Below are 14,311 nucleotides of genomic sequence, written 5' to 3' on the forward strand. Positions count from 1 at the left end.
TTTGTAATTGCCTATAATTGCCACAAGACAGTAGCAAAGCACTTTTTGGATTAGACAGAGCAATTAGACAAGGCTCCACACCTGACTTGATAGTGCGTTGGCCCCAAGATGGCAGCCAAGCAGTATTTTTACATTAGAAATGGCTTGAGCACAAAACCAGCAAATAGGTAAAATTTTCAGCGAATAAAAGAGGATAAATTCACAAAATGTATCAGCGAATGCCAAAACGCGAAGATGTGGAGGTTAACTGTATTACCATCGACAATTTCTGAATACATTGTTTTTTAACAGATCCCACTCCTTCTAAATGTTTTGCCATGGCCCACTTCCAGATGATGCCTAGTTTAGACTATCCCTCCGTTTTATACATCACCTGTCCTTATTAGGATGGCGGGTGAGCTGGAGCCTATACAGGCTCTCACATTAAGCTTTTTTCAGTACTGGCCCTAGAGCCACCATGAGCCAGGTTGTGGTGGCACTGTCAGGCCCCATATATTCATGATATAATACGATAAGTTTTAATTATTATTTCTTATTTAGTGTTTTTATACCATATTATTTAAGCCTTTAAGAAAATATTTCTTATCTCTAGTTAGTCATTTTCCATGTTATGTTTTTATTGGGTAGTATACTAGCGCATTGAAAATATAACATTCGACATTCCAACTCATAATACGTGTAAACTTGCAAAATGGAGGATCGAAGCCTAGTGATTTGGTTATGAATTGTGACATTAGTGATCAGATCACTTAGAACTTCCATTCATTCACATCATTCTTATTTAAATATGTCAGCTTTTAAAGATGGACCACACAGGTTGAGTATAATGGTTACAAACGAATATGTAAGTACAAGCATCTACTTGTTACATGGAACCTAACAACGAAAGTAGTAATTACAGGAAAGAGACAGCGCCTCAGAAAAATACCAATATTAGGCTACATTTACACTGCAGGGCACAATGCTAAATTCAGATTTTTTAAAATTCTATCCTAGATTTCTATTTCTTACTCACATTACAAAAACAAATGCGGCTTTAACTGGGGATGGAATACGTCCGTGACGTCACACGCATGTCCACAAAACAGGACGTCACATTGTGCATGCACACAAACACGAGACGCTGTGAAGACAGCAGTAAATACGGCCCCTCGCATACTTCTTGTCATGATGCATCTGTGGTAATTTCTAGGTTTTTGTGCAACCGGAGCAAACATTTTCTTGTATTTTTTCAGTTCTAAAGCATTTTATTTTCACCGCTGACTGTTTTCTGCTTCTTTGTCTGCCGTTTGCTTTTGTCGCGTGTCTGTTTTGTCGAACAATTGTTGTTTGTGGCCATCTGATTATGTATAGGTCAGATGAGCGCACCGTGAGCATGCATATTGCACTCGTGTCGGATTCATATCTGATTTATACCCACATATGAAAGAGGCCTGGGTCGTATATGAAAAGAATTCTGAATTGTACTGTTCGCACTGACATGAAAAAAAATCAGATATGCCAAACTGGGGGGAAAAAAATATATATATGATTTTTACAGTTCACATTGACATGAACAAAAATCAGATCTTATAAAAAGTGACGTGGTGCCCTTTCCGAGACATTAGTTTGATTTTAACAATTAAACTTAAAATTACGATTAACGATATTCTTCTCTCCTAAATTAATGACATTTTATTTGACCAATATATGCTACAACACACACACACACACATACAGCGGTTGATTTAACACGTCAGCATTTTTCTCATTAAATATATTTCCCAAGGTGCCATTGACATGAAAATTTCACCAGATGTTGGGAACAACCCAAGTAATCCATACATACAAAAAAGTAGAACAAATAAGATCAGAAAATATGGTGTGTGTAATAATGTGAAATGACACAGCAAAAAAGTATTGAACACGCCAACTGGTACTTATTTCATACTTTGTACAAAAGCCTTTGTTTGCAATGACAGCTTCAAGATGCCTCCTGTATGGAGAAACTAGTCGGATGCATTACACTGGTGTGATTTTGGCCCATTCCTCCACACAACCAGTCTTCAAATATTGTAGATTCCGTGGGCTTCTTTTATGAACCTTGTTCTTCCCATAGATTTCCGATTGGATTCAAGTCAGGTGATAGGCTGGGGCATTATAGCAGTTTTTCTTTTTTTCTTTGGAACTAATTGTGAGTTTCCTCGGCAGTATGTTTTGGATCATTATCCTGCTGAAATGTCCACCCTCGTTTCATTTTCATCATCCTCGTAAATGGCAGCAGATTTTTGTCAAGAATGTCTCGGTAGATTTGCCCATTCATCCTTTCTTCAATAATGCAAAATTTACCAGTACCATTTGCTGAAAAGCAGCCCCATACCATCATGTTCTCACCTCCAGACATCATTGTTGGTATGGTGTTTTTAGGGTGATGTGCAGTGCCATTTCTCTTCCAAACGTGGTGTGCATTATGGCATCCAAAGAGTTCAATTTTGCTCTCATCAGACCAGACTATATTCTCCCAGTGTTTAACTGGCTTGTGCAAATGTTGTTCAGCAAACTTTAAACGAGCTTTGACGTGCTTTTTTTCAGCAACGGGCTCTTGCGTGGTGAGCGTGCATAAAGACCATGGTGGCGGAGTACATTACTCACTGTTTTCCTTCTGAAAACAGTACCTGCTAATTCCAGGACTTTTTGAAGCTCTCCGCAGGTGGTCCTTGGCTCTTGGACAACTCTTCTGATTATACTTTCCACTCGTCTGTCAGAAATCTTGCAAGCTGCACCTGATCGAGGCAAATTTATGGTGGTATGATTGGCTTTCCGCTTACGTGTTATGGCTCCAACCATGCTCCCTGGAACGTTCAGAAGCTTAGCCTATAACCAATGCCATCCTTATGTTTTGCAACAATTAGTTTGTGATGGTCTTGAGACAGCTCTCTGCTCTTACTCTTCATGTGTCTTGACTTACACCTTGGTAATGAGACCTTTTTGTCGGCCATCAATTAGGACTGAACCAGCTGATATTCATTTGTACTGACAAAGGGCTGCATTGCTGTTTGATTCTTGATAGATTTTAGGTGTTGTCTTGGCTCTCCATGCCTTTTTGCACCTCTCTTTCTTCATGTGTTCAATACTTTTTCCCTGTGTCATTTCACAGATTTACACGCAACTTAATTTTTTAGCTTATTTGTTCTACATTTTTAGAATGTAGGGATTACTTGGGTTGTTCCCAACATCTGGTGAAATTTTCAGGTCAATAGCATCCTTGGAAGTATATTTAGTGAGAAAAATGGTGACGTGTTAAATACTTATTTCAGCCACTGTGTGTGTGTTTATATATATATATATATATATATATATATATATATATATAATTCTATATATATATATAAATGAACTAAAATCTTGCAAAAAATAAATCCTTGTATGTATTTTAAAATGAACATTTAAACAAGAGCTTGGCAAGTCAAGCCAGACAGCCAGCCAGCCTCGTGTGCACACGAAACCACTTGCTGGCCATATGTATAATAGTTGGTCTCCAACTAATATGTTGGCCTCCAACTTGAGCCAGGCCCATCTCCATCTGCACCTGATGCCAGCTTCAAGCTGTGCCACATGAATAGCATCCTCCTCGTTAAGCGCGCGCATTCTGGAAAAGAATTGACTACAATCATTGTCTGTTTCACTTCATTTTTCACCATTACCAACTTCAAAGGCTAATCCCAGGAAAATATTAAGTACAATATTTTTCTGTTTTTATTGGCCATTTCTGAATTTGAAGTTAGTTTATTCGGTGTTGTGACATAATCCCTAACATCCATTTAACTTTAACATCCGTAAACTAATTAGATAAATGTAGGTGCGTTTCCTAATTAACTCATTTACTGCCAGCCTTCACAGTTAACATGGATATTTGACTTCTAAAGCCGTCAATAGCAGTGAATGTGTTAATACAAGATACTAGTACTAAGTACTAGAGGATCAACTCTTGTCGCCGATGTTACGTGTGCTTTGTTGTTCCACTGGGACCACAACCAGGGCCTCGACCCGTAGCACCTCAACGCGAAAATACAAAAGGCCAGTGCAACAAATACGACACTGGCTGATCTGATGAGCAAAAATGTTGCTTAAACGTAAAAGTAGCAATAGAGGATGTCCCCTCCAGAGGTGGGTAGAGTAGCCAAATATTGTACCTAAGTAGGAATACTGTTACTTGACATTGTGACTCAAGTAAAAAGTTGTCCTCCAAAAAATTACTTGAGTAAGAGTAAAAAGTACACAGTGAAATAATTACTCAAGTACTGACTAAATAGTGAGTACCGTATTTTCCGGACTATAAGTCGCTCCAGAGTATAAGTCGAACCAGCCATAAAATGCATAATAAAGCAGGAAAAAACATATATAAGTCGCACTGGAGTATAAGTCGCATTTTTGGGGGGAAATTTATTTGATAAAATCCAACCAAGAAAATCATCTTGAAAGGCAATTTAAAATAAAAAATAGAATAGAGTACAACAGGCTGAATAGGTGTATGGTATGCTAACGTAACACATTCAGCTAACGTTACATGACGCAAAAACAACGAACTGAGAAGGTGCCTGGTATGTTAACGTAACATATTAACAGTTAACAGATACCTATAGCATAAAGAACAGGCTAACAAGTTTACCAAACCATCAGTTTCACTCCAAATCACTAAATCCAATGAAATCTTCATCCTCGGTGTCACTTCTAAACAACTTCGCCAACTCCGGAGGTAGACGATGCGCCGCTTCCTCTTCTACGTCGCTTTCGTCAGGCCTAGAGCGCCCTCTTGCTGTTGTCAGTGTGAAAATAACGTGAAATTATATAATAATGTCTTAATAATTTCACATATAAGTCGCTCCGGAGTATAAGTCGCACCCCCCGGCCAAACTATGAAAAAAACTGTGACTTATAGCCCGAAAAATACGGTAACTTCTGATTTTTTAACCACAGCGTGAACATCAATAAAAAAGTTCCAAAATAAAATGCTAATTCTGCAAATTCTGATGTTGCTGTGTGTGGGCGTGGGTGTATGCACAGTCAAAACTACAACAAAACATCTGCAATTTACTGCAGGGTGTTTTCTCAAGATATAAGCGAGCTGAAATATCCACGTTTGGACAGACAGTGCCAGACAAATACTACAATAAATGAAAGCTGTTATTTTTGTTCGTCTAAATGTAAAGACGACGAGTTGCGCGCTGTTGCTTTCATGGTAACGACGACCTTCCCACGACGATCAGCCGGACTGGCTTATCTAGTTTTAATACCTTTGCCCAGGAAGGCCAATAGAAGACGTTGTGTGAGGTCATGTGACTTTCTTGTGTCGTTTGATTGGTGAACTAGACTTAAACGTCACTAGCGCTTAAACTGGATTGGAACAAACAGGGCCAATGCGGAAGTCTAATTTGTAGTATTGCTCACGAAATGGTTGATAAATAAGCAATAATTGATAAATAAAAGCGTCACTGATGGTCTAGTGGTACACTCGCCTGACTTTGGTGCGGGCAGCGTGGGTTCAGTTCCCACTCAGTGACCGTGTGAATGTGAGTGCGAATGGTTGTCCGTGTTTATATGTGCCCTGCGACTGACTGGCGACCTGTTCAGGGTAGTCAGCTGGGATAGGCTCCAGCGCCCCGTGACCCTAACCAGGATAAGCGGTGTTGAAAATGGATGGATGGATGATAAATAAAAGTAGCGACCGACATTTAGATCATTGTAAGGGAGTAAAAGTACCGTTACTTCTTAACAGCTGAAGGGGCGGAAGTGTTTTCTCTGGTCTCATCAACTCCTGTGATTTATCCAAAGCCGGTCCCGAGCGCACAGGCGGAACCTCAGGCCGATGCGCCAGCATATTACTCCGCCGCGGAGTAATATTCACAATTACATCTGTGTGTGGATGGTGGATATGTGGAATGGATCTAGCTGCCAGCACGGAAGGAGTACGAAACAGTCTGATGACAACTAACATTAACACATGAATTGAAGGTATTTGCTGCTCCTTATTATCACGTTAACAAAGATGAACAACACCAGATAAGTCCTGGTTTCGACTGGCCTTGATGGAAAATCCTGGGTCACTCCGAGACTGACACAAGAGCAAGACTTTTGGGAGTTGAGTCCAAGACAAGACCAAGACCTTCATAAGATCGGTCTTGACTTAACTTCTTGAATAAGGAGGTAACCTCAATAGTGCCACCACATAGCCAGAATGGGACATCATCGACCTTTTTATTTAGGATGAGCGAGACCAAACTGCCAGAGTTCAAATTTACATTAAAGAGCCAATAATCAGCTCTATATTAAAACTTCCTGTTGGCAGGAGGGAAAGTGAAGCCAGTCTAACTTGCTGAGCTCTGGAATGTGCATGTGCTACAAATTTCTCATTAGCGTCACATCCAAAGAGTCAAGAGCAGTCATTTCCTCCAAACAACAAATGTAGGTGGCTTCTTCAATGACAAAAGCAGTGACCTGTGAAACATGTGCTCAGAGGAAACCCAAAAGGGGATAAGTGCAAGAGGCTGGGGAGCACATAAAGGAAATCCCTATTTACGCTGCAGGAAATGGATCACGTTGAATTCAGCAGACCTCTTCCTGGTGTTCAAAGAATGCAGACCATCGAGGACGCAAATGTGGGATGACATTTGGCTTGTGACACTTCAAGGAGGAAAGGAGTCGAGTGGAAGAGCCGCAGTGACACACAGAGAATGGTCCGTGTTAGTGTTATATCATTATAGGGAAAGATGCAAGCAAATCACTCATCATGCCTGGATTTGTGAGAACATTCAACTCTAGGAGATGGAGGTGGAAGGTTTATCTTGTGTGCTTTTCTTTCTTGGGGTGCACACAATAAAGTGCAAACAAATAATTATGTGTGCCGTGTGTCTAGGGTCGGTACCTCATCGGGGCTGGCGGCCTGGTATACCCTGCAGGTGTCTTCGTAGTGCTGTTCTGCCTCGGCCTGGTCAGTCACGCCGTTGGACTCGTATGCCGGCGTCACGTTGTGCACCAACGCGATGGCTTTCACCGCCTCGTGAACTCTACTGCTGATGGTCTTGCGAACCTTTGTGGTCGCTGGGGTCCTGGAGGCTGGAAGGTCATGGGTGGGCTGAGGAGCACACACAGAACAGAGAAGAGGACAGATGGGTTTTGAATCAAGATTTACATTTTATAAACTAGAGATGGGCATGACTTACTGATTATTGACTGATTGTGAAGAGGCAATTTGGTTGCTCTCATGTTCATTTCATTGTGACTATGTTAAATTGTAATTTTTGACTTGAAGCAAACAGCCAGGCAACAGTGTACAGTTACTGTAATTTTGACTCGACTCAAATTTAAACTAGAAATAAGAAGAACAATTTGGCTTGATGAATTCGCACAAATTTGGTATCTTGCAAGCATTTAGTTTTTATCTGCAGGACTGCATTCACATGATGATGTGCTCATATTGTTACAATTGGCCTGTGCATTTCAATGAATGTGAAGATGTTTATCTCTGAGCCTCAAACTCCACTGCCTATACCCTGTTTAAGCAAAACAATCAATCCATTGTTTCACTCACTCAGGCCAAAACACCCACCACATACCTCAAAAACCCCAGCTGTAAACGTCAGTGTCAGAGCGTTATATAAGGATAACCATATGTTTTCCACAAAATATGAATAATTTGCTTTTGCACTGTGGCCTTTCTATTATTATTATTATTTCTATTATTATAATCGGCATGTTGCAGAGGTTAATGGCAACGTCATTAAACATGTTGGGGCACCCCTTGGCTTTTGGGTTAATCCTGTTTCCTGCTTCGCTAACCTCTGGTGTCAACGGGGACAAAGATTACGATCAGAGGTCAGGAGAATTGAGGGATACAAACAATCGCAAACTGAAATGTTAAAAAAAAGAAAAAGAAAAAAAAAAACATTGTTCCTGCTTTTTCGTCTTAGCATTACAGGATTCAATGTTCTGTCCCTTGTCGTGTTCTGTACCTGTGTGTAAGCACTGAACACATGGCTCTGCACTTCATCCATAGAGTCCATCCCGTACGCCACAGTCCCAAGGTGGAGGCGCCGGAACACCATTTCATTTTGGGTGAGAGTTCCTGGAATTGAAACAGTTAAGGAGCATAACTATAGTTCAATTCTGAATAAATCATGAAATGTGCAAGGACATTACAGTATGTACTGTGATGATTTGCAGTGGCATTGATTTAAAAATCTGTAATGTTTTTCCTTTGGTACTTAAAGTTGATGCTGATCCGATTTAAATGTTTGTGTTGTGTTATCTTCTCCAATCGAACCTGTTTTGTCAGTCAATAGGTAGGAGATGCGGCCCAGCTGTTCAGGTATGGTGCTGGCTCTCACCACCGTACCAGGTATCTTGGAGTCCTTCTTGATCATCCAACTGAAAACCATCTTTCCCATATCCAGATTGACACGCAAGCTATATCAAATAAATGAAAACAAGAGGACTCAGAGAGTTGACACAATCAAATAAACCCAGGTGGATGGGCATGAGTGCAGTGGCACATTTGTAGAGGGTTCTATGTCCCACCTGATAGGCACAATGTTGGAGAAGAGCAGTAGAAAGCGCAGGATCTGCAGGTACCACCGTCCAGCAAAGTGCTGCAGGGCCACCATGACGAGAGACACTACCACCAATGCCCCAAAAAGGATTTTAGTCAAGCAGTTCACCTCCAGGTCAAACAAGCCCACCTGACATGAACACAACAATAGCCAAATAATTATTGGTATTCAAATTGGCAATACATGGTTGAACTGTACAGTATATGGCCAAACACACACGCGGGCACACGCCGCAGCGTGTACCGACAGACGCTATCGGTAAACTCAGCAGCCTCGCGCAGACTTTTTTTTGGGGGGCCGAGTTATTCACCTCCAGTTGGCAACAAAAATTAAAAAGAAGGAATTGGACAGCTCTCGAGATAAAACAAGGGTAAACATTCGTACAATGCACCTCTCGTGCACATAGACGTTAAGGAGGGGCGTGGCTTTGGTCAGAGACGCGCGGAGGGGGAGAGTGAAGTGAGGCTACATTCACATCTTACTAGCAGTTTGAAAACTGCAAACTTCAACTTTAATCCAGTATTTTTAAAACATATACAACAAATTTGTCAAAACTACGCTTGTCCATAAGGCCCTGAAAACACTGTAATATGCATGCCTGGTTTCAGTCACCGTACCTTGTGTCTTGGGTTGGAGGTGTTCATGACGCTGCGCAGCTCCTTGCCAGTATAAATCACCAGCCCCACTACTGTGCCTATGACAAGGGAAACACAATTAAACACCACTATCTCAGCTCACCTCGTAAAACAATTTGTGCTAACAAACGAAGTTAAAATAAAGATCATCATTCCAAACAGAACCATGCTCTACCTAGACCAGTGTGTTATGTCCACGTCGTTGGATACCTACCCGAGGCAACCACTGTGCTGGCCCACAGCGTGTTCTCAATGCTGAGGCTTTCGTTGACGGGAGGGTCTCCATCCTCCTGTGACAAGAGAACTAGCTGAAGAGGATTTTTATAATCCAGTCATGTTTTCACCAAGCATTACAATTGGATTTGGAAGGGGAAAAAAGTGCATTTGAGCACAGTTTGAAGTCCGACAAGCAAACTTTGGACAAATTGACTGCTCCACCATTACTGAAATGCATTAATCTGATGTCACACAGCAATGATGACATCCACAGAGATTCGCTTGTAGTGGCCAAACATTTGCATTTTGCATACATACCAGTACAATAACAAGTCTCTGAGAATGTGTTTCCTTCATTTTATATCACTTTTCTTCATTAGATGTATGTGATTTTGCCACGTCCCACACACTAACTACAGTGTGTGTATTAAGTTGTTAAATGATTCTAAATCAAACCTTTTTTTACATGGTTTTATTGTTCACAAGTATTTTTAATTCATTAAATTAATTCATCGATTAATTTAATATTTTGATCATGTATATTTTATTTTCATGATCATATTGAGCATTTTGTATGTGCTTCTTGAAATTGCTGTCCACCTTGTCATTATGAGGTAACTACCCCTTGAGAGATCCTCTGATGGTGTCAGTGACATTACTACCACCATTTTCGTTCTTCAATGGAGGCCGACACAGGGGCTAGTTGCACATTAAATATTTACCTTTATGTTTCAGAATCTTCACCATATTATGTGTAGCTGGATGTTAATCTTATGTCCACCCTATCACAGTGAAATATCAATTGATATAAAAACCTTTCACAAATTCGCTGTGGGTTGGTAATCACCCAGTCAGCTTGCTAGCTGAATCATGTTTCTGAGTGAAGGTCCACCATGTACTCATCTAGTGCTAACATTAGCCAAAAATAGTTACAATCATTGTACTCGCTGTCAGCAAGCTCACATATTTTGCAGTTTGTGCAGTATGTACATTGTCTGCTAGCAGTTGATTTGTTTAAAAAAAGTGTGGGAGGTTAACCAATATGCATTTTAATAGCACAAAATATACCTAATACACTGAATATGAAATTCAGTAGGAAATCTCAGATTTCTGGGTTTAAATGGGAAAATCTCAACGGTACCCGATGCTGATACTGACTCCTCTACATCAACTTATTCGGCAAAACGTACACACCTGGATAAAATTGTTGGTACCCTCTGCTAATGAAAGAAAAACCCACAGTGGTCACAGAAATAACTTACAATTGTAAATCTAGAAATAATCAGAATCATCTTTATTTGCCAAGTATGTCCAAAAAACACACAAGGAATTTGTCTCCGGTAGTTGGAGCCGCTCTAGTACGACCACAGACAGTCAATTGACAGAGAACACTTTTGAGACATAAAGACATTGACAAAAAAAAAACAGTCACTGAGCATTGTGGTTCAACAGAATTATTTTAAAAAACAAACTTATAAAACAGGCCTGGACAAAAATTATGGTACCCCTAGAAAAGATTTGACCATAGGGAAACATGCAAAGAAGGTGTGTCCTCAAATTAGCATCACAAGTGTCTTCAAACTTGTAATCAGTCAGTCAGCCTATTTAAAGGGTGACAAGCAATCACTGTACTATCTGGTGACATGGTGTGCACCACACTAAACATGGACCAGAGGAAGCAAGGGAGAGAGTTATCTCAGTAGATTACAAAGAAAATTATAGACAAGCACATTTAAGGTAAAGGCTAATACCATCTCCAATAGAGCGTAGTGGTCAATTTTTTTACATTTTAAAAAAGGGCACTGCTGCTTGCGAAAAGTGCTACATATGCAGCAGTGGCCGCAACCTAGTCAGCGAGCCATCAGGGTGCGAATGTATGGTTAAAGGTTCATTAAGCGCAACTTCAAAATAAAAGATTGATGTCCAATGTAGTAATATATGAAGCTTTTATTTTGAAGTTTGATCTCTCAGCACGTTGGCAGAGAGGCGGCGTGTCACGGAAAGACACTATTAACAATCGTTGTTGCGGCTACCTTGACTTCCAACTTTTCGGCTGGCCTGAATGCATTAAAACAAACGCCTGAAGTAAATAGAGAGGGAAATCACAACTGTCGATTTCTTTGCACTTTGTGACTGTGCACGACTGACCAATGGTCAAGAAGAACAACAGAGACATACTGTCCTTGACAATTCACTATACTGATGGGGATTCTCAAATGAAAAGTCGGTGCTTGCAGACTAATGTTAATGCGTTGTATGCATTAACTGTATTTGCTTCCATTAAGTTGCAATTTCTGGATTGCACTTTGTAATAGTACATTTATTGAGTTAGCCCTTGGTAAAGTGGATTTTTTTGGGGTACATTTATTTGTTTTATTATTTTCTATCATTAATTTTTGTGTATAGATTCATTTTACACTGAAAACTGATACATATTGTTTGTTTGTTGAAAAGTAATACAATAAAAATAAAGATTTTTCCCTAACCTGAGGAATAATCGTGATTAATAATCATGAGTACAATATTGATCAAACAAATCTTGACTATTATTTTGGCCATTATCGTTCAGTCCTAACATGCAAGCAGCGTGATTTCCCTATGACTGCAGTTGAAAATATTATCCAGAAAGTTAAGATCCACAGGACTGTAGCCAACCTCCCTGGACGTGGCCGCAGGAGGAAATTGAAGACAAATTGAAGAGATGGACAATATGAATGGTAACAAAAGAGCCCAGAACAACCTCCAAAGAAATTAAAGGTGAACTCCAAGATCAAGGTACATCAGTCTCAGATCGCACAATCGGTCGTTGTTTGAGCCAAATTTGACTTCATGGGAGACGACCAAGGAGGACACCACTATTGAAAATAAATCATAAAAAAGTGAGACTGGAATTTGCCAAATTGCATGTTGACAAGCCACAAAGCTTCTGGGAGAATGTCTTATGGACAGATGAGACAATACTGGAACTTTTTGGCAGGGCACATAAGCTTTATGTTCACAGATGCAAAAATGAAGCATACCAAGAAAAGAACACTGTCCCTACTGTAAAACATGGAGGAAGCTCTGTTATGTTCTGGGGCTGCGTTGCTATATCTGGGACAGGGTATTTTAAATCTGTGCAGGGTACAATGAAAACTCAAGACTATGAAGGTAATCTAGAGAGAAAAGTGCTGCCCTGTGTCAGAAAACTTGGTCTCAATCACAGGCCATGGGTCTTGCAACAAGATAATGACCCACAACACAACTAAAAACACCCAAGAATGGCTAAGAGCAAACCATTCCACTATTCTGAAGTGGCCTTCTATGAGCCCTGATCTAAATCTTATTAAACATCTGTGGAAGGAGCTGAAACAAGCCGTCTGGAGAAAGCACCCTTCAAACCTGAGAAAAATAGAGCAGTTTGCTCATGAAGAGTGGGCCAAAATACTCGCTGAGAGGTGCAGAAGTCTCATTGAAAGTTATACAAATCATCTGATTCCAGTGATGACCTGAAAAGGGTGCGTGACAAAATATTAAGGTACCATAATTTTTGTACGGGCCTGTTTCATGAGTTGTTCTTTTTTTTTAAAATAATTCTGATGAACCACATTTCAAAAGCAATGTCTGATTTTCATTTGTTAATTTTCATTAAAATGTTATTTATTGTTACTTTTGTCAGATACAAGTTATTTCTCCGACCCCTGTGGTGTTTTCTTCCATTTTCAGAGGGGTACCAACAATTTTGACCACATGCGGAGTTTAAAAAATGTCAGGACTCTCACACTCAAATAAACTCTTCACAAACAAAAAAACAAACAACAACAAAAAACAAATAGAGTCGTTTATTGTGGTCGTCAGCCATGTTTTTGTTTGACCAAGGCACTAGCACACCAAGTAGTATATTCCCTACATACCATCCAATCCAGAAAAAGACACACTAATTTGAGTGATTTGTCCCCATAACAACTACAAGGATTATTTAATTAATTTATTTATTTTACTTTTACTAGGTAAGTAGACAAGGGGGCAAAATGGAACATTTCCATGATGAGGTAAACAGTCATAAGTCTAATCAAATCTAGTAAAAAACAATAAAAAAAAAAAAAAAATCAGGCCTAATTGCTGGCGCAGATCAAATCATATTCACACACTCACCCTGGTGAAAGTTCCAATAAAGTTATGGATGTCGATGTTTGGCTCTTCTGCATACACATAGGATCGGATCTGTAGAAGGTCCTACGAGACATCAACAACACTACTTGGGAGTTGTTCTGAGTTAGAAGAATCAACTTAAAGGTCAGAGGACAGATTTCAAAAAAAAATTCTTGATAACTCGAGAACCCCTATACAAACCACATCTGCCATTTCGAAGTGATTATATGGCAGATATACAGCAGTTAAATCGATAAATATGATGCAGAATGCACCTTCCGGTCTTTGTCTCTTTCCGGCGCTGTGACGTCACACAAGACAAACATCCTGTTCATTGGGCGCTGTGTGCTATTGTTCCTATCCTTGTATATCTGTTGTCGTATTATTTAACAATGTCATGATGTTTTTTTGTGTGGCATTTGGTTGTACAAATGGTTCAGGCAGCGGCAAGAGTTTTTTTTTTTTTTTGGGCTTTCCAAGTGAAGAAGGAATATGTGACCAGTGGATAGTGAGTCACTCGACCGGGGAAGAAACGTGGTCAGCTATGGGTGCCTAGCAAGCATTCCAAACTCTGTGCCGATCACTTCAAACCAGTTTTGAGAAAGCATTGGATACACAGGTGTAGTTAGGCAGAGGCTGAAACAAGCTGTGGTTCAAACTATTTTTCCTACGGCCATCGGGACCTCCACCGCCAGCAAAAGAACTAAATCTCGCAGCCGCCACGATGCAGCAGCGAAGCGGTGC

General features: G+C 40.2%; 1 protein-coding gene across 4 annotated transcripts in view; it reads right to left on the reverse strand.

Moving 5' to 3' along the window:
- Positions 1–14,311, reverse strand: part of LOC133485933 (probable phospholipid-transporting ATPase IIA) — a 71,309-nt gene that overhangs the window by 26,880 nt on the left and 30,118 nt on the right. For 2 of the 4 annotated variants that reach the window (XR_009790859.1, XM_061790348.1), the window contains exons 9-15: positions 13,571–13,651; positions 9,435–9,510; positions 9,203–9,279; positions 8,554–8,714; positions 8,300–8,442; positions 7,989–8,101; positions 6,902–7,111 (exon numbers count right to left, since the gene is read on the reverse strand). Coding sequence is in view for 3 of the 4 variants with exons in the window: in XM_061790348.1 (XP_061646332.1) it covers positions 6,902–7,111; positions 7,989–8,101; positions 8,300–8,442; positions 8,554–8,714; positions 9,203–9,279; positions 9,435–9,510; positions 13,571–13,651 (861 nt within the window). In the remaining variant the exon portion in view is untranslated. The remainder of the gene's footprint in view (positions 1–6,901; positions 7,112–7,988; positions 8,102–8,299; positions 8,443–8,553; positions 8,715–9,202; positions 9,280–9,434; positions 9,511–13,570; positions 13,652–14,311) is intronic. The other 2 variants (XM_061790359.1, XM_061790370.1) reach the window with 2 other exon arrangements.

The sequence above is a fragment of the Phyllopteryx taeniolatus genome, chromosome 1, assembly GCF_024500385.1.
Source record: "Phyllopteryx taeniolatus isolate TA_2022b chromosome 1, UOR_Ptae_1.2, whole genome shotgun sequence".
NCBI lineage: Eukaryota > Metazoa > Chordata > Actinopteri > Syngnathiformes > Syngnathidae > Phyllopteryx > Phyllopteryx taeniolatus.